This window comes from Genypterus blacodes, unplaced genomic scaffold, assembly GCF_046128005.1.
Source record: "Genypterus blacodes isolate CSIRO-AG114 ecotype Tasmania unplaced genomic scaffold, CSIRO-AGI_Gbla_v1 ptg000234l_1, whole genome shotgun sequence".
Classification (NCBI taxonomy): Eukaryota; Metazoa; Chordata; class Actinopteri; order Ophidiiformes; family Ophidiidae; genus Genypterus; species Genypterus blacodes.
Genome location: NW_027467032.1, coordinates 78,946 through 101,095, shown reverse-complemented (window position 1 = coordinate 101,095; position 22,150 = coordinate 78,946). Strand labels below are relative to the sequence as shown.

The window sequence follows — 22,150 nt, the reverse complement described above, 5'->3', positions numbered from 1 at the left end:
TGAGGTCATTTTATTCTCTTCTAGATCTCAGATTTACACCAGGAAAAGATAAATATTGATAAATGAGACCAATACCCGCACCCGTTACCAAGTTCACCCGTGGAAGTGGAGGGCTGACGTAAAGAACAGGAAGCCACACGCTGTGGGAGGGACTGTGACTGATGTGGGTTTATCCTAATCATCCACATAAACCCATAATAGATTTCCATTTAAAAAAAAGCCTGACAGCTGGTTTGTGTAAAATGAATATAAAAGAATCACCCCAGATTAGACCCTTACACTTCCTGTCATAAAGCACAAGAGTTAAAAATATGACCCAACTTGAACTGCGTCACTTCATTGGAGTGGAAAGCCAAAATAAAATATCAGTTAATTTAGAGGAGACATAGAGTACGGAGACTTATGACAAAAGTTTGAAACAAGCACTCGTGTGAACTTTCCCAGTCACAAGGGGGCAGTGAAGTCTTTAGAAGCTGCAGCTGGTCACTTGGCACTGACCCGAAGAGTTAAAATTACATCTGAAGTGTTGTTTCATTATCGCAGAGTGATACTTACATTTTTTTCTCTTTTAATCACTTCTTTCCGTCCGTATGCCCTCCATCCGCTCGCTCCCAAATATAGAGCTGAGCATCAAGCGTGACAAGTGTGATAATATTAGTCAGTGAAGAGAATAACTGGAGTGAAGCCACTGTGATTGGCTGGTAGATGCTCTGAAACGTCCAAACACTATAAATAGAGCAGCCACAGAGGTGCCGTGTTCAAGATAACTCTATTTTTTATGGCATATTGACAATTATTTGCTCATTTAGTCATAACATCACATGAAAAACAACTGTACTTGTTCTACAACTTCACTAGTAATTGATTAACATAGTGTAGATGTGCTGTAGGCGTTCCAGGATGCTCCTAAGCCCCTCGCTGTTACCTGCTGCCCCTGGAGGTCCCCACCAGAGAACCTCAGGCTCAGGTCTAGGGGTGGAACAGAGATGAGAAAATTAGCCGGAAAAAGCAGGGACAGTTGGAAATGCTTGTGGATCAAAACGAGGGAATACGAGAAGATAGGAAAATATGGAGAAAAACAGAGGAGATGGTCTCGTCTACTTGATTTTTAATTAAAAGATATCAGTACAGAATTTGATGGAGGAAAGAGGCACAACATATCTTAAATGTAGCAGTTCAGAGAGTGTGTTGTTTTTAAATCTTTCTTTCTTTAAACCTTTTGACATACATGATGTAATGGACTTAAAAGTCACATGCAGTAGTAAAGTCCTCACCCTTGTGTCCTTTAAGCTCTTAATGGAGGCAGAACATTGATTTCAGTCATTTGGTTTCCTTGCGTTGTTTTCCCAGTGTGGCCGCACTGACGTCCTCCGAGTCCGCAGAAGTGATTAAGGCCTAAACAAACAAAGCACACTTGACCCGCGAAGAAATTAAATGTCACAATTTGAGACCTGGGTGCCGTCGGACCTCGCCGAAGGATTCTGAGCTCTCTCATCTGGAGAAGCCTGCATTTGTTTTGAATAGATAAGCGCTAAAGGATTGATATGAAATTCCCCCAAGAAACAGAGGGCTAAGAAGATTAATGGCAGTTTCACGGTATTTAGATTTGTACATTTTGACATTAACCAAACTTTGGAAAGTGACAAACACAGCTATTTGTAGTCGAAGTCTTGGTGGTTTGGAAGAAGCGTCTCTGCACACTGGTCGTCTTTACAATATATGTAATGTTAATGTCTCTTGGTTAGATTATAGGACAGGGATGGTTCTAGATGTACACAATGTTGTGACTTCAATTCAACATGATATGGACAAATCTGTGAGATCAGAACAGAACGGATGATTTGTACAGAGCGATGTTTGTATTTACTGTGTTTCCATATCAGGGTGAGTCAGTGCAATGGCGAATAATGCCAAAAAAAACAGCATACTTAGACTAAGAGTTTCTTTATTTATACGTGTTGCTTGTGTGTAATTGCAAATAAATGTGTCTGGGCCTAATTTATAACTGTGATACCTCGAGTTGTCACTTTCAATAGAAACCCCAACAAAAACGACTTGAGCTATAAAAGTCGTGACAATATTTGTCTGTGGGAGAGGCGGGGAGAGATTTATGACAGGAAAGTCAATTTGCAGCAAGAAAGCAGCAAAATAAAAGTTCATCCTTCGCTGCGGAGAGACAATTTGTGAGCAACATAAATGGTGAAGTCTTTGTTAGCCTTGAGTGCAACTGGGCAGCTTGATCATAACAGTGACGCAATGAATAGTGCCTTTGAAATTTTATCACACAGAGGCTCCAAAACATCTGAACACCAACTGACCAGCGACACAGGAAAGGAAAGGAAAGGACGCACATTGTTCTTGTAACCTTGTCCCCCTTATGTACTTATGTTGTCATGTACTGTTCCCCCCATTGTATGTACTTCGTACCCCCTTATTGTGTAATTATTATCTACTTGCATTCTTGCACTTTTCATTATTGCACTAATTGGGTGATTTCTGATTTCTGGTTCTTGTTTTTTTCATGCTGTACTGTAATTGTTGCACAATAATTTCCCTTGGGATAATAAAATTTCATCTTATCTTATCTTATCTTTTCTTATCTCATCTTATCTTTTCGAAAAAGCACCGGAAAACATTGAGCAAATTTACAGTGTAAGTGTGAAAAGTTACAGATGAGCTCCCAGAACGGAGGACTACTTACTAAAATAATTACTAAACTAATGTAAATATTACTCGCTTTTACCCATTTAATTGTGACTAATTTGCCACAGGAACAGAATTTTGGGGCATCAGGAAGAAGCTCCAAATAGAAATACATGATGCACAGGGAGACTGACACACACACACACACACACACACACACACACACACACACACACACACACACACACACACACACACACACACACACACACACACACACACACACACACACACACACACAAACGCTCATTGTGACTTAATGTAACTCTCTCCAAATGGATTTGTCCCCACATAAAGGCTCAGGTGATGGCGAGGCAGACTTTCCCTCAAAGGTCAAATTTAGCCCCAATTTGATTTGAGCGGGCCTGCCAAGTGTCTGCTCTGTGTGTGTGTGTGTGTGTGTGTGTGTGTGTACTCCTGCCAAATTCTCCCAGAGTGCATGTTAGGGAGATCAGTTTTGCTCCAGTAAAATGTGTGGGCCTAAAATAGGGCTGATCGAAGAATAGTGCTTCATATTACACGGCACAGGAGAGCCGAGCCTCAGTGTGCAGCTGAAGCACTCGCTGGCTCAGAGTTTGTCTAAATAACACACAGGACACCGCTCAAGGTGACATTATCAACACACACTTTGTAATGGGACAGACAAACGTCCTAAAACTAGAAAAAGGACTCCGTATTATCTAGTACATTATCACATACACCTATACAACCTTATCTAGACAAAGCTAAGATCCTGTGATGCATGGTGGTGGATCAAGAGAGGAATAGGAAAGATGGTAAAAGAATGAATATGATACAGATATGACAATACAAGTAGATGGATGAAAGATGATGAAAACATATCTGTAAAATTACGATGGAAAACAAAGAAAAAAGTTGGAGAAAGCAGACAACATCAAGAAGACTCAGCTGTTTCCCAGCAAATAAAGAACTCAACTCTGAGCTGGAAAACCTGAGGGTCCGGCGGGAAGGTGAGAGGAAAGCTGAGGGCGGGGTAGGGTCAGCAGGAAAAGATGGATGGATCAAGAAGGCAATACAAAGAGAGTGAACATGAGAAAAAGAGATGATGGAAACCAGAGAGAATGTGTCAAAGCTGGGAAAAAGCAAGAAGACAACAGACAAGCTTTGTCCCAGGAGCAGAAGGTGGAAAAGTCGAGAATTGACACACGAACACAAGAAAGAAGATGTAACTGTCTATAGGCTCAAGTTCAAAGGAAGTCACATCAGTGGTGTCAAAGTCAGATTACGTGATGTTAAAGTCGCTACAAGCAGAGTCGTCAGAAAGAAAACAAAAAGGAATGAAGCTTCATCATGGCACAAGCCCTCACTCCCAGAGGACTCGAGGTTTGGTTTACTCCTGTGAAGCTCGCAGAGTTTAAAGGGGAATTGAACCCTCATCCTGCTGTAATGATCCTGGAGTCCCGCCAGAGAAGCAGAGCAGCGAGTCAGCGCTGTTGCTCTGCAGCTCAGTGAGCCGGAGAGCAGAGACTCCGATAGAGTCCTAAGTGGACCATGATCGGTCTGCATGCTGCCTCACTGCATGGAATAGAAAGCAGAAAGAACTGAACATTCTGTGAGCTAAAATAAATCTATTAATGGGGCAGACAAATATGTTTTTAGAGTAGAATAACTACTAATAATAGTAACTTAAGTGTTTGACTCACTCATGGTCATCCTGGCTATTTTTTTTTTATTCTGTTGCTATGACAACACCTCACTGCACTCCTCTGTCCCTCGATTGTGTAGAAAACGAACAAGAAGACAGAGGGAAAATGTCAACGGCGGACACAAATGAACACTGGCTGACCCTCTGTGTCCACGGCGTCCAGGGGGTCACTGCCAGTTATCAGTCTGCTGTTTGTAGTCATGGAACAAAAATGAGTTGGCCCCATCTCGTCTCACACTCATGAAAGCAGTCAGAAGGAGAGGGTGGAAGTGATGGTTAAGGGTTGATTCATGCAGATCAGTGCAGGAAAGATGCTGCCTGACAACTTGTTCAAATCAATAACGGGAACACAAGTTGCTGAAGTGAAAATAGTTTCAACAAACCCAAACCCAAATGCTTTTACACATTTAATGAAGATCAGAAGAGGGAAAAATAGAGGTAAATAAGGTACTGTTAGTGTTTTCCCCCCACAATGTTACTAACAAAAGGCAACATTTCACTCCACACTGGATCATCATCAGGCTGACTGATCTGATCCTAATGTGACCCAAACATTACCCAACATTAGCAAACATTATTATTATTTTGAAAAGCAGTTGCACAGATAAATGGTCAAACAGTTTGGAGCAATTATATTTTTTGAATATCATTATTGTCTTTGAAAATATGCCGCCTCATTCCTGTTTTCCTGTCCGATAGAATCTGGAGATGAAACGAAACCACAGAGCTGAAAAACTCAAATCAGGGTTGGGTGGTTGTTTGTGCAGCACTTTGAAGCTGAGCTCTTCAAGCCGAGTCTGCACCGAGAACTGAAGCAGCTGTGAGCAGAGGTCGAAGCACCAAGGTCACATGACCGCAGAGCATCTGCATGACACACGCACACTTTGTACTTCTCAGCTTCTCCACACCAGAAACCCTGGAACCTTTTGACTGCTGTATGATGAACCTGCACTACCCAGCATGGATGAGGTCTAAACCTCTCATTAATTAATCAATCACATGAATTTATTGATTCAAATTTTAGTTTTACTTAGTTTTAATATAATTGTTTTATATTGTATCTATCTTTCATCTTATCTTTTATTTCTATGTATATTTTATTTTTATTTTGATATTTATAGATAATATTTTATCTTAGTTTTATTTTAATTTTATTTCATTTTAAATGTTTCAATATTTTATTTTATTTTTCTGACGTGGTCTTTTCATGTCTTTTGTTTTATCATTTCCTGTTTTTTGTGGCAATAAAATGCAATTAGACACATGGAAATTCATTTACTGATTGAAATTTAATTTTCCAGAAATGAAGGACAAAGCAATATTTCTTCTAAAATAAAAGTAGACAACATTCAATCCAACATGAAGCTAAAGTAGCTACATGCATCATACATGACCAAACCAATATAATATAACCAAGGAGCTCTTTGTCCTGAAGTGTCTGAAGCAACGATTACACATCAAGCACCAACACAAGCCTCTCTGCCAGCTGTTTAGCTCCCCATGGCAAACTGAATTAGATCCGTGAAAGTCATGTAGTTCCACTTTAAATTCCGCACTTGATTGTCGTGCCGTTCATTTTACAAGTCCTTCACACTGAAATGAGACCTTGAGAAAGGCTTTATGATGTTTATCCTGGACATTTCAGGCGGATAACACAATAAAGCCTTTACCTTCTCATGCGGCGAGTTGTTGGTAATCGTGGTCACACTACATTCTGCAGGTGGTGTACCGGTTGTTCTATGACATCTGCATGAGTGGAAGAGCAGAATGTCCTTCATGTTTGGGCCTGAACTAATTCATTTAACAATTGCATTACTCAAACATAAAAGAGAGGGCCTGTATTAAAATTCCACTCGGTGTGGTCATTTAATAAGACCGTCTCCCTGTCAGAGCAGAATATTAGGACTCTCGTCTGACCACCTGCTCCCACCCAGAGCTTGGCACACACCGAGAAACTCCAGAGCACCTGCAGTCATACACAGGTGCCCCACAGCAGCACACACACCAGTGAAGTGAAACATGTTTGATTACAAGAGCAAGATTCCTCTTTTTAACACTATTAACACCCAATCAGAGTGAGTGAAGCACTGGCCAGATGCTTCTATGCCAGGCTTAGAACTAATCAATCAAGCCTTAAATACATGTTAGACTTCAGTTAGCTTCAATTTGTCCTTTAGCAACAAGAAAGTATTTGTTCCTGTTCACATGGCAGTTGGTTCTTGACGCATGATGTAAATAAGAGGATCTCTTTATAAGGATAGTTATATATATATATATATATATATATATATATATATATATATATATATATATATATATTAACTCAAAATGCATTTCCTGAATAAAATGTGCTGTGATTGAAGTGTTTAGCCGAATGCTGAAGAGCCTGAAAGATCTTTCAATGGATTCTGTACCTGAATGATTAAGTCAGTCTGAAAAGATGGCTGAATACCACATGTGGAACAACTGGCTCTCCCACAAACACTGTAACTGTATTCTGAAAACTAGTTGAACTGTGAGAAGCAGGAGAACTTGCTAAACATAGGAATGTATTATGGTCCAATAAGGTCAGAAAATAAAGAAGAACCAGGGAGTTGAAAAGGTCAAATTACATATTCTGAAAGAGGACAACGATTCCTTTGTTTCTATGTAGACGTTGTTTGCGAGGTATCAGATTTGTGGACGTTATTAAGAGTTGAACAGGTTTTGGAAGTTGTCATTTCCAGCAGCTGATTTCAGAGTACGAGGCCCTCAGCCAATCAGCTTCAACTCGCCTCCACTCTAACAACTCTAAGAATACACAATACATTGGATTGATTGCTGGGAGCAAGCAACAGCAATAAAGCAGCAGTGTTTCACTTGAAATAAACGTCCAAGTATTCTCCTTGGGGAGCGCAAACTATTCATAGGCAACTCTGAGCAAAAACTTTGACGACAGCCGTCATAAATAAAAGAGGCCTTCCATGGATGAGATGATCGTACATCAGAGAGTAAGAGTGAGATCTGGGAGGTGACAGATGGTCGGACCTCCATTCACTGATCATAATTTTAGATAAAAGGGTTTCTCTAAAAATAAACTGCCTAGTAGTTTTTTTTGGTAAACCCGCGCTTGTCAAGGTTCTTTCACTATCTTGTCTTGTGTAAATGACATTTAAACAAAAAGAAGGTGGCATTTACCTGCAGCTAAACACTGGAAATGTCCGAGTACTTGTTGCTACTTAGACGCAGGAATATTGATGATTCTAGTTTCTTCCATTTTTACGCTTCCATGCTGTATCTATGATTAGACTCGGATCCATCAGTCCATCTTTTTACAGCTTGTTCAGGCCTGCAGGTGACGGAGGCAGCGGGCTGAGCAAAGGAGCCCAGTATGAAAGTGGTCAGACAGAACACAGCTGGAATAAAAATGGCTCTAATCAAACAAACCCACAGCGTTTGAATGTAACGCTATACATTTTTTGATGTGCCTCACCAAAGTATACATAATGTTCATCATCAAACCAGTGTTCTTGTGTTTCTGGATTTGGGCAGCACAGAACTATGACATACAGCCATCACACTAACAGTCCAGGCAAAGTAACTCATTTTGGAGCCAAAAATAGAACTAATTGTAAAAGAATTTCTTTCAGCATAGATCATTCGAGATGTGTGCCAATAAGGCCAGGAAACAATACACCCCAGTGGGGCTATTTTTTTCCTTTACTCCTATCAAAATTAAACTTTACACAATGAAAGTACCCATGAAAAGTAACATTTTTTGTATTACAAGTTTCTTTGAAAATGAATTTTAATATGCACATGAGCTCCACGCTTACTGAATATGTCCTAATTTGCATAGGCAGAAACACCATTCGTATGTATGACAAATACATCGGCCCAGTCTTCATCCAATCATTGTACTGCCAATGGGTGATGGCAATGCTTGCTTTTAGACCAATAATGACCGATCAGCCTGCGGCACCACCAGAAATACTAGATGTAGTCCGCTGTAGTTGCAGGAAAGACTGCAGCACAAAGAGCTCACATGCAAAAAACATGGACTCCCTTGCACTGCCATTTGTGGAGAATGTCGTGGTACTAGCTGTACAAACTCACAGTTGCCTGATTTATCAGATGAGTATGACCCAGAGGGGAACAACTCAGCAAAGAACAAACCAGGAAGTGATATAGGGGGTGCCAGAACGAAGAGCCACAGAGAAGGGTTGAGGATCCAGGCTGGATTTGAAAAAAAGAAAACATTAGAAAAAACTTTAAAAAGAAAAAATAAAATAAAATAACAAACACAAAAAAAAAACCTCCCCTGTTGTTGCTACCTTGTCGTGGTGGGGAGGCTTGTGTGCCTCCATGACCCTGAAGACTATACCGGCGGGGGTTATACCCCTGGCAGGTACTACCAAGCCAGGCAGTTTTCAGGTTAGAGGCCAGTCTAAAAGCAAGCATTGCCATCACCCATTGGCAGTACAATGATTGGATGAAGACTGGGCCGATGTATTTGTCATACATACGAATGGCGTTTCTGCCTATGCAAATTAGGACATATTCAGTAAGTGTGGAGCTCATGTGCATATTCAAATTAATTTCAAAAGAAACTTGTAATACAAAAAAAGTTTATTTTCATGTATACTTTTACTATGTCAAGTTGTATTGTGGTAGGAGTAAAGGAAACAATTAGGCCTATTTGGGTGTATTTTGGGCATATTGGATTAGTGTATAGCTCATTTGCATATTAAAAATCATTTTCAAAGAAACTTGTAATACAAAAAATGTTACCTTTCATGGGTACTTTCATTGTGTAAAGTTTGATTTTGATAGGAGTAAAGGAAAAAAATAGCCCCATTGGGGTGTATTGTTGCCTGGCCTTATTGGCACACATCTCGGATTGATGAGAATTAAACATATTTCCTCAACTAGGATTTCTTAGGACTTTTACATTGTTGTTCTGGACACCTCAGAAATGATCCAAGCTGCAAAAAAATCTTTTACAATTAGTCTGTCGTAAAACGCTACTTTGCCTGGACTATAAAGCCTCACATAAAGGAAGCTGCAATGTTTTCAGAGCAAAATGTCATATTGCTATACTCTGAACTTCAACCAATTGTGAAAATCAAATAGTTGTTTTTCTCACAGGTGGCTGAAAAATGAAGAATATAAATGATTGAACTGCAGGCGAGCATTAGTCATGAAATTACATGGCAATCATTCCATCAGAGCCTAATGTGGATTGTGTATAAGTGGAAGATTCGGCTTAATAGTAGTGCAGCAAAATGATCGATGGTCCATCCTCTGAGGAGCAGAAAGGCTGAGTGCAAATCTGAGGGAAATCTGGAAAAGGATACATAAGATAGAAAACTGCCACATCTGCAACAGTTACTGATGAAGATATGACACAATATAATCCGGAACAAAATCCTAAAATCAAGCCATTCTGACATTTGATACAAAACGTGCTTAAAGCTTAAAAATACCAAACGTGACAGCTGGAGATGTATTTGTTACCTGGTGTGTGTCCGTTTTAGTGTAACTTCCTTTGATTGATTATTTGATAACGTGTATTTAATGACTAAGCATGAGATTACAACATGTGTTGTTCTGTTCTAATAAAGGTGTTATCTCTACCACTGGGTGCAAGCAGCTCTCTCTCTCTCTCTCTCGCTCTCTCTCCCTCCCCCCCCCCCCCCGACTCACTCCCTCACTCACCGGGGTCTGTGCCTGTCTGTGTGTGGGGAGGATCAGGAGCTGGAGGGTCTCAGAGCGCAGCCAGAGGCGTCACACTCCATCACAGTAACAGCCACCATAAGGAGAAAGTACCTCGCTGTCTTTGTTTGGGTGCTTTTTTTTTTGTCTAAACCAAGGAGGGCGTCGTAGAGGAGCGCTTTTACGCTGCTTTTACGCACGGATGTAGCGCCGACTGAAGGCACATTTACGCATGGCTGTGCGGCGTCTCTGTGGAAGATGCGTCTGGGCTTGTGAGCGCTTATCTGGACGGGATACAAAGTGAAGCGACGATGCGGGGCACGGAGCTGCTGCTCGGCTACTTTCTGGTCAAAGTTATGGTGTGTGACGCGGAAGGCGAGCCGGACGAGACCCTGGACGACTTCATGATAGTGACCGAGTCGAACGAGTCAAGGGACGGGGGGAACGGCGTCACGGAGAGCTCGCACACGGAGGACAGGTGCCTCGGCTACTTCGACGTGATGGGCCAGTGGGACCCGGCGTTCGTCTGCCGGACGGGCAGCTACATGTACTGCTGCGGCACCTGTGGCTTCCGGTTCTGCTGCTCGTTTAAGAGCGCCAGGCTGGATCAGACCACCTGTAACAACTACGAGACGCAGCCGTGGATGACGACAGGCAGACCCCCGCCGAAAGTGGACGTGACGCTGGACACCACCAAGGATAAGACCAACCTCATCGTGTATGTCATCTGCGGGGTCGTGGCCATCATGGCACTGGTGGGCATCTTCACCAAGCTGGGGCTGGAGAAGACGCACCGGCCACACAGAGAGAACATGTCCAGGTAAGGCGACATGGAGGGTGATGATGATGCGTTTGGGTGAAGCTGTGGTGGAGTTATTGGAGAAAATATACTATTTTTTATAAAATGCAACAAACAAACAAATAAAACACACACACACACACACACACACACACACACACACACACACACACACACACACACTATGTGCAAAATAGCCCCAGAAATACCTGGTTGGACCATATAACGGCCCTACAGCCACAGGTTGACACACATTTGCTCACTTCAGACTGATGTTGCTATATGGCTCAGTGAGGACCGTTACCCCACAGCTATAGGGTTCAAATCTGTCCTTTCTGTCTGAAATGGGCATGGACGTGGCCCAATGGCACATACCTGAAGTAGGCTGGACGTTTGAACGGTTGCTGTGATTGTTTGCACTTTCCTGCTTCATGGAAAACTGCAACTTTGCTCAGCATCGATGCATGCCAGCTACAAAGACTGTCAGCTATGACAAAGAATCAAAACATAGATCAAAACCTCTCAAAACGCCTCATGCAGCAAAATCCATTCCTCTGCTGTCCATTCATGTGTTCAGCACGTTACGAACACAAAAACAAGGCTCAATACGACACACTCTGATGCATCACGTGGTGTCATGTAATGAAGAATGGCCTCACTCAGTGTTACTTTGTCTTCTCAGGGCTCTCGCACACGTGATTCGCCATCCGGCCTCGGAACACACCGATGACATCGGAATGCAGGGGCAGCACTATGAGAACATACACACCAGAGTAACGGTCAACAGTCTCCGTAAGTGTTTGCCTTGATTTAACTTCAAGGTTTGTTGAGCTGAACGTGTTTGTTGCTTCGGTTTGTCGTTGTGCTGGAAGAGATGTGGAGGACAGGACGCTTTAGTAGATGACCCGACCAGCTGGAGAGGCCATTAGTAATGACATGAGACATACTAGCTTATTGGAGTCGTCACTTATGGTTTCTAATGGCCTCACACCTTATATTCATCTTTCTTACTCATTAATATGAGAGAGAGAGAGGGGGAGAGAGAGAGGGAGAGAGGGAGAGAGGGAGAGAGAGAGAGAGAGAGAGAGAGAGAGAGAGAGAGAGAGAGAGAGAGAGAGAGAGCTTTGCTTTGTATATAAATATGGACTGGCTGCAGGTTTTTGTTCCTACACACACTTTGAGGTCTTTCATTTTTCCCTAACTGTAATTCATCAAAAACCAATAGAACCACATAAAATAACATAACATTCACAGTAAAATGTGAGTTCGACGCCACAAAACCACCCAGCTGGAAACTCTGTTGCATATTGAGTTTTGGAAATGCAAAGCGAGAAAGTAATAGCGGTATTTTAGAGGGCGAGCTCGATTTTCCAAAGTGTGGTTTCAATGCAGGTAAAAATCTCCGCCGCTGCCTAATAAACGAGCTGAGGTGAGACGGCAGCACTGACACGGCGAGCCAACGATTCCCTTTCCTGTCTTATCTTCTCGCTGAATAATTACCACGTAATCATCTTAACGCCGCTCAGAGTACTTCACCTTTAATACAGGGAAACTGACACTTTGACTTATGAAACGCAGCCGAAGGGTTTTATTGACAGTTTTCCAGTTATTACAGAAAATAAGTAGGGTATTTCTCTAACAGTTAAAGGAAGACAATTGTAACCATGGGCTTCTGAATCGACTTGTTCACAAAAAACCCTCCACAGAATTTGATTGTTTTGGGAAATAACAGGTTTTTGAAAGTAGTCCACGTCCAAACTTATGTAACACTCCACCGAAAATGTGTCCTGATTAAATATCCCATTTCCCTGTGCCGTTATTCCCAGGAGGAAATGATTGAAATGTGAGTTAATGTAACATCATCATAAAACAAGTCCAGTCACTCCACTCACTCAAATGTTCTGTCACGTACGGAATAAAAATAACCTTTCATTTGAGCTTGATATTAATTTGGAAGTATTATCACGGGTAAGATGATGAATTTGGTTCCATTTGCCCCGAATAAGTTATTGTACCTACGATCAATCATATTTAATGGTCAGAGGGGAATGATATTGCATCACACCTTTCTCATCCGTGTAGCTATTCTGGACTCCTATTAGACTCTCTGAGGTGTGTATCGGCGGACACGAAGGGAGCCACGGGGCAGGAGGTTTTACTTTAGAATGACGGATTTCTCCCAGGTGATGGGTGGACTGGCTATGTCCTTCAAGGTCAGGTCCATAACACACACACACACACACACACACACACATGCATGCGCACTGCAGATGGATATGTCACCTTACCCAGCACGGTTGCTATGAGACATCTTGGCTTAAGCCCTCTGTCGAATGTGACCAATATGAGTTCTACTTCTGGTCTACTTGGTTGACCTTGAACGCCACATTAGCAGCTCAAGAAAACGCCACTTTAGGGATGCATTAGAGGGATTCTGCAGGTGTTTGCCATGTTGCTCAGTCATGAACTCCTCCCATGTGCTTCCTTGTGGTGGCGAGGAGAGTTTGGTTCCGATCTGTTGCAGGTTAAAGAAAAATGGGCTCCAACCTCCCCGTTCCCTCCCAAGTTGTACAGACTTTGTGCGCCGAGTTACTTTGGCTACTCGGGCTATCATGTCCGTGTCCTGCTGGTCATGCGCCCGCACATGGGGCCACTGTGGACTGTGCGGCCTCCTTCTGCTCCAGGCAGTGAGCCAGAGAGGAGAGTGCCACGTCTCCGCTCACTGCCAACACTCCAATGGTGCATGACAGTCCATTTCCTCACTGCACTGCCGTATAGAAATGTTTCTCAGCTGCATTACCTGTGACAGCAGCTGAGAAATAACGACCAAAAGTAGAGTGTGTGCATGCTTCTATTTTTCACCTGCCATGTGCCCAGGCTTCATATCTTTAAGCAGCTAATTAGGCCGTCAGCTCCAATGTTAGCACGGAGATTTGGTTTGGTTGACTGCACCCTTAATAATGTATGAAAGGACACAAGGTGTATGGCACAGACGGTTTGAGTTAAAGTTGTTTTCATCCATTCATAGCAGGGAAATAATGTTAACAAGTAGAACGCAAAGGAAACTTCTCACCTCACTTCTCTACTGGTGCATTTCCCCCCCCCCCTTCACAGTTTCAGGTAATACATCACCTCAGTTTAAAGTTGGACTCGTGTGAGGATAATTAAATATGTGTCAAATCTCATTATCTCTTCTTATTCAGGGCTTCCTCGCGAACAAATAGGTTCCTACCTCTGAAATGCACCATCTGTTTGAGGAGCCGGTTAATGTCACAAACCGAAGGTCAAGAGAGAAAATTATCTGGAGAGCAATGGCTCACATTTACCTGGAATCAGTCATTTTCACCTCTTTAATTAACATGGAGAATAACAGTAAATCTGGCACTTGACTTGACAAGGAAGGCGAAAAAAGTTGAAGCTACACTATGGCCTCATTTCTTTCTTGCCATGGAACGCTCTCAGTATGCAGACGCATCCCCCAAATAAGGACAAATGCAAGACTAGAAACGCATGCAGCAGGTGGCGAATGCTGAACAAGTGCCTGGTTTCTCTCTGCTCTCTCTCTCTCCTACTAATCGTTTTGGAAAACAAAAACCTTTGAGCTTCTGTAATATGACAATTCACAACAAGGGGGAACCAATGTGTCAACTGTCATCATCAGGTGTCATCAGATTTCACAATTGTTCTACCAATAACTCATATTTTTATTCTTTGATTGATCAGCGTATTGTTTTTTATTTGCATGTTATTGAACCGGGTAAGAAATAATTCCCATGTAGCCTTAAATTAACATCATTAATTAGTGATAATATCCTCACAATCCTATAATATAATGTTGAATGTCAATAGTTTAAGGAAACTGAAGTGGAGACTAAAGAATATTTTCATTGTTAAGTTGAAAGTAGGCTGCCTGTAGATAAGAGCGCCCTTCTCCTTGTACCATTTATTTCTGGGCATTCAGCTCCCAGAATACTCTCTTAAATCTTTGATGAGCTCCAAGGAGGCGTCTGTGTCTGGAGTGTTCACTCACTTATTTCCCGAAACAATCCGTCGAGTGTTTAACCTCACACGTTGACAGAAACAGCCCGCTTTTCTCCGAGCAGCTGACAGAACAGCCACAAACACAAAGGAGCGCTTTTAGACACACACACGGGCACACAATCAACCACTAAAGCCTCCAATTGTTTCACTATTTCAGCCTTGTGTCCAAGTTGGTGGTCTGACCGTGAGATGACACATCACATCCTTCCTTTTGCTGTCACAGCTTTAATGTTTACTTCATTCACTCCACATTGCTATCTCTGGTTGTTTTCCCGGGCGCTGCAAACCTGCAGGTATTTTCAGCTGCTCTGGATGACGAAGACCTTGAGTTTGATGTTGGTCTGAGCTACGGGGGGAGTGTAGGAGGTTCACCAAAACACTACAATAGCTGCAACAACAACATGGGGAAAAGTCAGGGAGATGTCCTTCAAGCATGTCAGGTCTGTGTGTTTACTGTGTGTACTGTAGTGCAGAACCCTGAAGAGGCCTGAGGAGCCAGTGTCTGTGAAATCACCTGTGTGGGCGTCCCTGTGGGTGTGCAGGGCTTTAAAGAAGTGTCTCATAAGTATGTGACCTACAAAGGCTCAGAAATGAACGCATACAATCTTAAAAATAGTTTAATGGGCTACGACAGCTCCGCCGTATTGTCCGTATCGTCGGTCTGTGTAATAATCTGATCACAAGTGCTCACTCACAACACAATGGAGTCGTCCTAATAGTGCCGATGCACCTGGATCCAGATTCAAGTGCACGCCTAGAAACATGATGCATATAGAAAAGAAACCCATGAATGAACATTACATTTGACCTCAATCAAACCCAACAGTAGTAGTAGTTTGATTAAAAGGAGCCTGTATGTTGATATTTATTTGATTTTAAGTATTCAATCCATTTGATTTTGATCTTAAATGTGGACTAATATATTCAGGGCTTTGCATACATGACCTAGTTAACAATAGGTTTCTAGGGTGAATTGGAAGCAGGTCGACAAGTTTAGCAAAGGAGGTGAAAAGACAATGCAGATGGATCCGATGCAGATACTTTAAGTAAGACGGCGACGGGCCAGCAGCCCCCGCAGCCCCAGCAGCCCCCGCAGCCCCAGCAGCCCCCGCAGCCCCAGCAGCCCCAGTAGCCCCAGCAGCCCCAGCACCATCAAGTAGGACGCTCAGACAAACGGGGGGGAAACTGGTCCCGTTAACTCATTAGAAATATTCAATCCTCTAACATTTGTCAAGAGATCCTAGCTGAGTTACACATTTACTCACCGCAGCTCTGTGACTCATTCTCTGCGGTGGAGTCGATAGATGGATCGCTCCATGTGCATCATGAGACAGCATCGATCATTTTGGTCCTTACCAAATTAATTAGCACAGCGATGATGTTTCTTGCTGACCTATTGGGAATAAGGGCCCAATTAACCCATTTCCTGTATTAATGGTCTGTTTTAATCCTAGGCGTTGTAGAGCAAAGGACTAGATCTTTCCCCAAAATGAAAAGTTTATAAACTATAACCATGAATTATTATTACAGTGACAATACTTTTTGTAATTAAATGCTGGTTGAGACTTTTCTGATTTCATTCATCAAATCATCCTCATCATCCTGAAGTGTCACACAGCTTCCACAACATTGTTTTATTCAACTAAAGGCCCTAAAGGCGCCACGATTCTTCATCAATGAGACACACTAGCAGCAGAAGTGAATTTACTATTGACAGAGGAGGCTTTGACTCACACGAAGGTTTTCTGAATAGAGCTCACACACACACACACGCACGCACGCACTATTGGCAATCACAGTGGTGTTAGCTTGGGCGAAACACACATTTCTCTCCATAAGAGGTCATATAGTGTTGGCATAACAACAAAGAGATACTATACTGGGGCGCCAAGTTGGTCAGCTGCAAGGATCTCAGACAAATGTAAGTATACTCACAGGGAGAGAAAGAGAGAGAGAGAGATCTGACTTACAATCCATAGGTTCTACACTAAGTAGGTTCTACTCTAATACTGGCAACTCCTTTGTTGAGCCACATCTACGATTAACTTGAGTGTACCATTTGCATCGTGACAAATAGCAGAGAACGGCTTCTGACTCACGACCTTGTGACATCTGAAGTGTGACAGGTCAAGATTATCCACAGAAGGAAGCAGCAATGAGCAATTAATGAGCCACCAAGTACGCACATCCAGCATTGAACCATCCTTGCGGTCCGTTAATACCTATGGAAATACAACTAAACACACACACACACGACTGTACATACGAAGGTGCCTGCTCATGTTCCGGGGGCCTGTGACTTGGTACGTTCCACTTACAACCTCCAGTTTAAACAGAAGACGCTCGGAACATCTGTTTGCCCTGTCGTGCCAGCAGGCGGGGGGCCAGTCTATTTGCTGTGCACCCTTTAATTTACCAGATGTCTCCTATAGGATTATAGTGCCCTCTCACAAAGAGCAGTCATGACTCTCCAGCTGGGTCGCCCAGAAAGGCCAGAAAAAAGTGACGTTATCATTCTATATTCAACCAGCAAGTGGATTTATATGGAGTATGTACGGATGCTTTTGGTTTTTCACACTTCAGATCCCTAAGAGGACATCAGGGCCGAAAACAATCATCTGATGGAGGATCTGTGCTCCGTCTCAGTTGAACCAACGTGATCAAACATCGCTGGTTGACAGAGAGCTTTGGCTAATAAGCTCTTTAAGTGGGACCTTCATGCTTTCACTCTTTCTTATGCCACTAATTGGCGATTTGTGTCAACGATCCTATTTGTTCTCCTCCACTCTGTGTGTGTGTGTGTGTGTGTGTGTGTGTGTAGCATTAGCTCCGGCAAACTGTTGCACACGCCAGAGACCAGGCTTGCTTAGTTGTCATACTTGTTGTTTTCTTGGCATTTTGAAGACGAAATGAAGGCTAAATGTATTGGTGACGTATGTTTTGATCCTTTTGAATGCCCTGATTTGATTTTGTCACGTTTAAACAGAACGTCATATTTGTAGTGTATTCCACAAATCAGCTGTGTGTAGTTGTTTCACTTCATGCTGCCTGCGGTCAAACACACTTATAGCATTTACCAAATTTCGCACCCTTTTCTTCCCCCTTTCTTCTTCTTCTCCTCTTTTAGACGGCAGCCAAATGAACAACGCGGCTCAAGGATCCCCGCTGATAACGCAGCCGTATCCCGACGTGGGCCGCACCAGTCCCTACGATCAACAGAAGCCCGTCAAGGACCTCAACAAGTACGCCACCCTCAAGGCCGTGGGTAAGAAAGCCTCTGCATGAGCGGAGTGTATTACCCATCAATAAGTGTTGCACAATGTCAGCGTGTCATATAAGGAAGACGTTGGACATATGAATGAGAAAAGGAAATAAACAAGAAGAGAAAATACGTCAGGAAGTAATAAGTCTGGTGGATGGCAGACAAATTGCATGTTTCACTCGTCTTAATAGAATATTGTGTCAGCTGCAGTTATTAGGCGTTACTTCTTCTGTTTACATAACGGTATAACAATCAAAGGATGACAGAAAGCAAACATGTCTGTGGGACTTTTTCCTTTCATCTCTACCAATTTCTTGACAGCAGGATCCTTGTTTGTTCTACTCAGGCGCTGTAATTAAACAGGTCGTCTTAACACTACCGTTTACTCTCCGTTTTCCTTTTAAGCACGATCCTGCTCGTTTCTACATCAAAACCAGGGGCCGACACAAATTCTTGTCAGTTCAAGTCGTCCATCAGTGTCCACAGAGAGACGGTGAAAAGTTTATTTATAGGAATGCGTTTCCTGCTTCTCTCGTGCTGCTATTTTGGCAGACGAGCAACGAGACGAGCAGCATGCGAGACTGATCTAAACCGTTTTTGTGATAATAGAAACGATGATATCAGAAAATCTAACTGTTTCTTATCTCTGAATGTTATTAAAATACCAAAATCTGGCAGTGATTTATTTTCTCGAATGTCTAACACGAGTGGAGAACAAATAAGCACAATTGGCAGCAAAGATTGGAGTAAAGACAGTCATGGATCTGGACTGGGGTTTGTGAAATGTGACTTTTCATAGTTACCGGTTGTCCGGTCGCTTGAAACCTTCTGTGTTTTTGTGATCCACGGGAGCATCTGAAGCTTCACCGCCACTAATCCACCGAGTGCCATCAAACAAACCGATCATCAGGGAAAATTAAAAAATAGAGCATATCTTAGCTAATGAGACAGGGGACAAGAGATAACCAGGGAGACGATCACAACACAAATGAGTCGGAGCGGGATGCGACCAAACTGTGCACGATGAAGCCTCCATGGTGTTACTGTGTGTGTGCGTGCGCGCGTGCGCGCGTGTGCGCATGTGTGTGTGTGTGTGTGTGTGTGTGTGTACTGAAGCAGCTGATGATCCTCCAGGCTGCATGACTTTGTTTCCACCTTAACGTCAGAGCAGAGACACTTTCAAAGAGTAAAGAAGAGAAGAAATGTGAAATACTGAGAAGAAGAATTGTCCTGTTTTTGATTTCATAAAATCAAAACTACTCACTTTTGCGGTCACAAACTATGAATGTGAAATCTATGGTTATTTAAAGCTTTTAATGTGAGAATTATTTGTGCAGAGGGCGTTGATTAAAGAAAAGTCCAGGAATATTCTTGGTTTATTTTTGAAAAGTATGTTTTTTTCACTTTGATAAAGATGATGAGGTCGTTACTGTTAACTTCAGTCAAACACTTTCTGCTCAGGACACACAACTTTTTGCATCTTGTTGCATGTGGATGATACTTAAATGTTAAACAATTGTGATTAAAGAATGAAATACTTCCCTTTTTCCCTCCAACAGAATGAGCCGTTTCTATATTGGCATGAGGTTGTATGAGGTTAAGGGTCTCTTTCTCATGTGTGTGTTTTCTAGCTGAGAAAGCCAACGACAGCTTCTACATCAACCGGCAGCAGGTGATGGAGATGACGGCCAAAGGCAGCCTCCCCATGGAGCCCGTGGACTTTGAGCCGGAGCCCAGTAACCCTTACAGCCCGCCCAGACAGCACTCCAACCACGAACACAAGCACAAAAACCCCAAGGGCCTCAGCGGCTCCCAGTCTGTGGTGTACGGCTCCAGCTCCAGCCCCGGGGTGCTGAGAGTCTGGGAGGCCAAGGACACGGCGGGGCTGCGGCAGAGCTACGGCCCAAAGAAACTTTGCGTGGTAGACAAGGGGCCGCACGCCGCTCGCTACATGCCTCCGCAGCCCTACTTTGTCACCAACAGTAAGACAGAAGTGACAGTATGAGGGTTTTGTCTCGGCATCACGCTTGGAAAACGAGGGTGGAGTGAAGTCCGGGGGAGTCTGCGTCGGAGAAAACAATACCTGCTGTGTTGTTGACTGTGATATGTGCAGTGAGGTGCGACAGACTCGGTGCTGAGGACGTCCAGGGACACGCAGACTGATGATGAGTGTGTCACAAATAATACTCACATTACCCAACTCCTAAAACAAGAACAAAGCTAGACAGTATAAGTTGTCAGTGCTGAGATCATATCACATTAAAATGGCGTACGAAGTATTATATGGACTAAAACTCCACCCTCTAAAGGAGGAAACAACTCTTTTGGGTCAATTGATGAAATGCGCCGATGTCCTTGTACAGCTTACACGCCGAAGAGGGAAAATTAAGCACAAATGGAGGAAAGTCAAACGTCCCAAAATGACTTTTGTGTCTCACCTGCATCACCTGAACAGTTTTTAGCCTCCAAACCAATGAGTCAAGTCGCATGTTTCCCGTTTGGTTCATTCTGTGAGAATCAGGCCGGTGAAATAAAGAGGGTTAGGAAAATTGGGGCCAGCAGGGAAAAAATGTTTGTGATTAATCTAAGAGTTGTGAGGTCAGTATGATGACAGCGGAGTAATAATAGCAACGATAATAATGACTAATGACTCAGAATTGTGACATTAAACTCAACATTTCTGGGTGGGTTTTTCCCTCCGTTAGTGCGTTCAAATAGAAAACACAGTGACGGCCGGTGACAAATGAGTTTTTTGGGATCTGGTTGTGTAATTTTAGACGTTGTTAAATTGGATCGCGAGCCACGATTGAACTAGTCCATGGTGACGTGCGTATGATCATTCAAAACAAATCTCAGAAGCTCTAAATTGAAGCTAAATCACGTCACATCACAATTAGTCTGTCGGACGGAACTGAGACACAAACTTATTCGTGGTCGTTTCCAGGACGCACACCTCCATTCATTCATTCATTCATTCAAACAGCCATTACAAAAGAATATTAAAAGTTTGTGAAGCAACTTTAAAGTGGCAGAAATCCAAACAATAGACGTCCTATGACATATACTTCTATGACGGATAGGATAAGTGTAGCAGCAGAGTATTGATCCAGTGTTGTATTGGTGTCATATTGCCTCTCGTCAGTACCAGCATGTGCGTGATTATGCTATAAATATCGTAGAAGCCCCAGTATTACAACCATGATGCAGAAAATCACCAACTAAAACCCAGAGCTTGTATCATAGATGGAATTCCTGATTTATGTGGACATCTAAGTTTGGTAGAAGTGTGTTTAACTCCAGGAAGGACCATCGGTGAAATCTGTAAGGAACCTGCTGTGACTCTGATTGATCCTCACAAAATACATCACAATAATACTGACCTGGTTTTTGGTTCAAACCTGCTTTGAGGAATATTTTTGATATTAACATCGAGTTCAAATGTCCCTGTAGCGCTAAAGCAACAAAATATCAGATCATCGTTTTGGTTTTGTGACATTATACTGGATAGTTGACTCTACATAGTTCTTTAGCAATCTTGGATAACATGACTGAATGATACCGAAAAGAGTAAACAAGTGGTTGATGATGAAATTCAAACGTCTCACTTTTAAATAAAGAAAACCAAGATACACTAAAAGACTGAAAAATGGAAAATAAGGGAAACAATGGTGCCTGTAGGCGAAGCTGGAGCAGGGTGCCACGAGCGCGTCTCAGGCTAACAAGGTTTACAATACAAGACTGAGGCCACCTGTTCTACAAAACCAACATGGATGAAAAGAAAATGTGTCCTCCAGATTGACAGAGTCACGAGTTTTTAAGACTTCAAGACGGCTGCGAGACGCCAACTGGTTCACACTAAATGATATTCCTGAATGAATGGATGCAGTCGGGGCAGAAGACTCCTGTTCATTTATGCAAACTATTGGCCAAACATCTATTATTGCCACGACTAGATGACTTTCAAGTATTGCCACACACACACACA

At 42.7% G+C, this 22,150-nt stretch overlaps 1 protein-coding gene and 1 long non-coding RNA gene across 2 annotated transcripts in view; one reads left to right on the top strand and one right to left on the bottom strand.

The window, feature by feature from the left end:
* Nucleotides 1-716: 716 nt before the first annotated feature.
* LOC143016562 (uncharacterized) overlaps nucleotides 717-22,150 on the bottom strand; it is a 29,802-nt gene continuing 8,368 nt past the window's right edge. Inside the window, exons 2-3 of the long non-coding RNA XR_012965538.1 lie at nucleotides 16,169-16,296; nucleotides 717-1,395 (exon numbers count right to left, since the gene is read on the bottom strand). This is a non-coding gene — a long non-coding RNA (uncharacterized LOC143016562). The remainder of the gene's footprint in view (nucleotides 1,396-16,168; nucleotides 16,297-22,150) is intronic.
* shisa9b (shisa family member 9b) lies at nucleotides 10,375-20,170 on the top strand. The gene is made up of 4 exons (XM_076170949.1): nucleotides 10,375-10,883; nucleotides 11,545-11,654; nucleotides 18,031-18,168; nucleotides 19,797-20,170. Exons 1-4 carry the CDS (start codon nucleotides 10,375-10,377, stop codon nucleotides 20,168-20,170), a joined length of 1,131 nt encoding a protein of 376 aa, XP_076027064.1.

Excerpts from the sequence above, each read along its gene's own strand:
- shisa9b (XM_076170949.1), top strand. The coding sequence starts at position 10,375 with ATGCGGGGCACGGAGCTGCTGCTCGGCTACTTTCTGGTCAAAGTTATG. Across the intron at positions 11,655-18,030 it reads AGTAACGGTCAACAGTCTCC|ACGGCAGCCAAATGAACAAC; the intron begins GTAAGTGTTTGC and ends CTCCTCTTTTAG. Across the intron at positions 18,169-19,796 it reads CGCCACCCTCAAGGCCGTGG|CTGAGAAAGCCAACGACAGC; the intron begins GTAAGAAAGCCT and ends TGTGTTTTCTAG.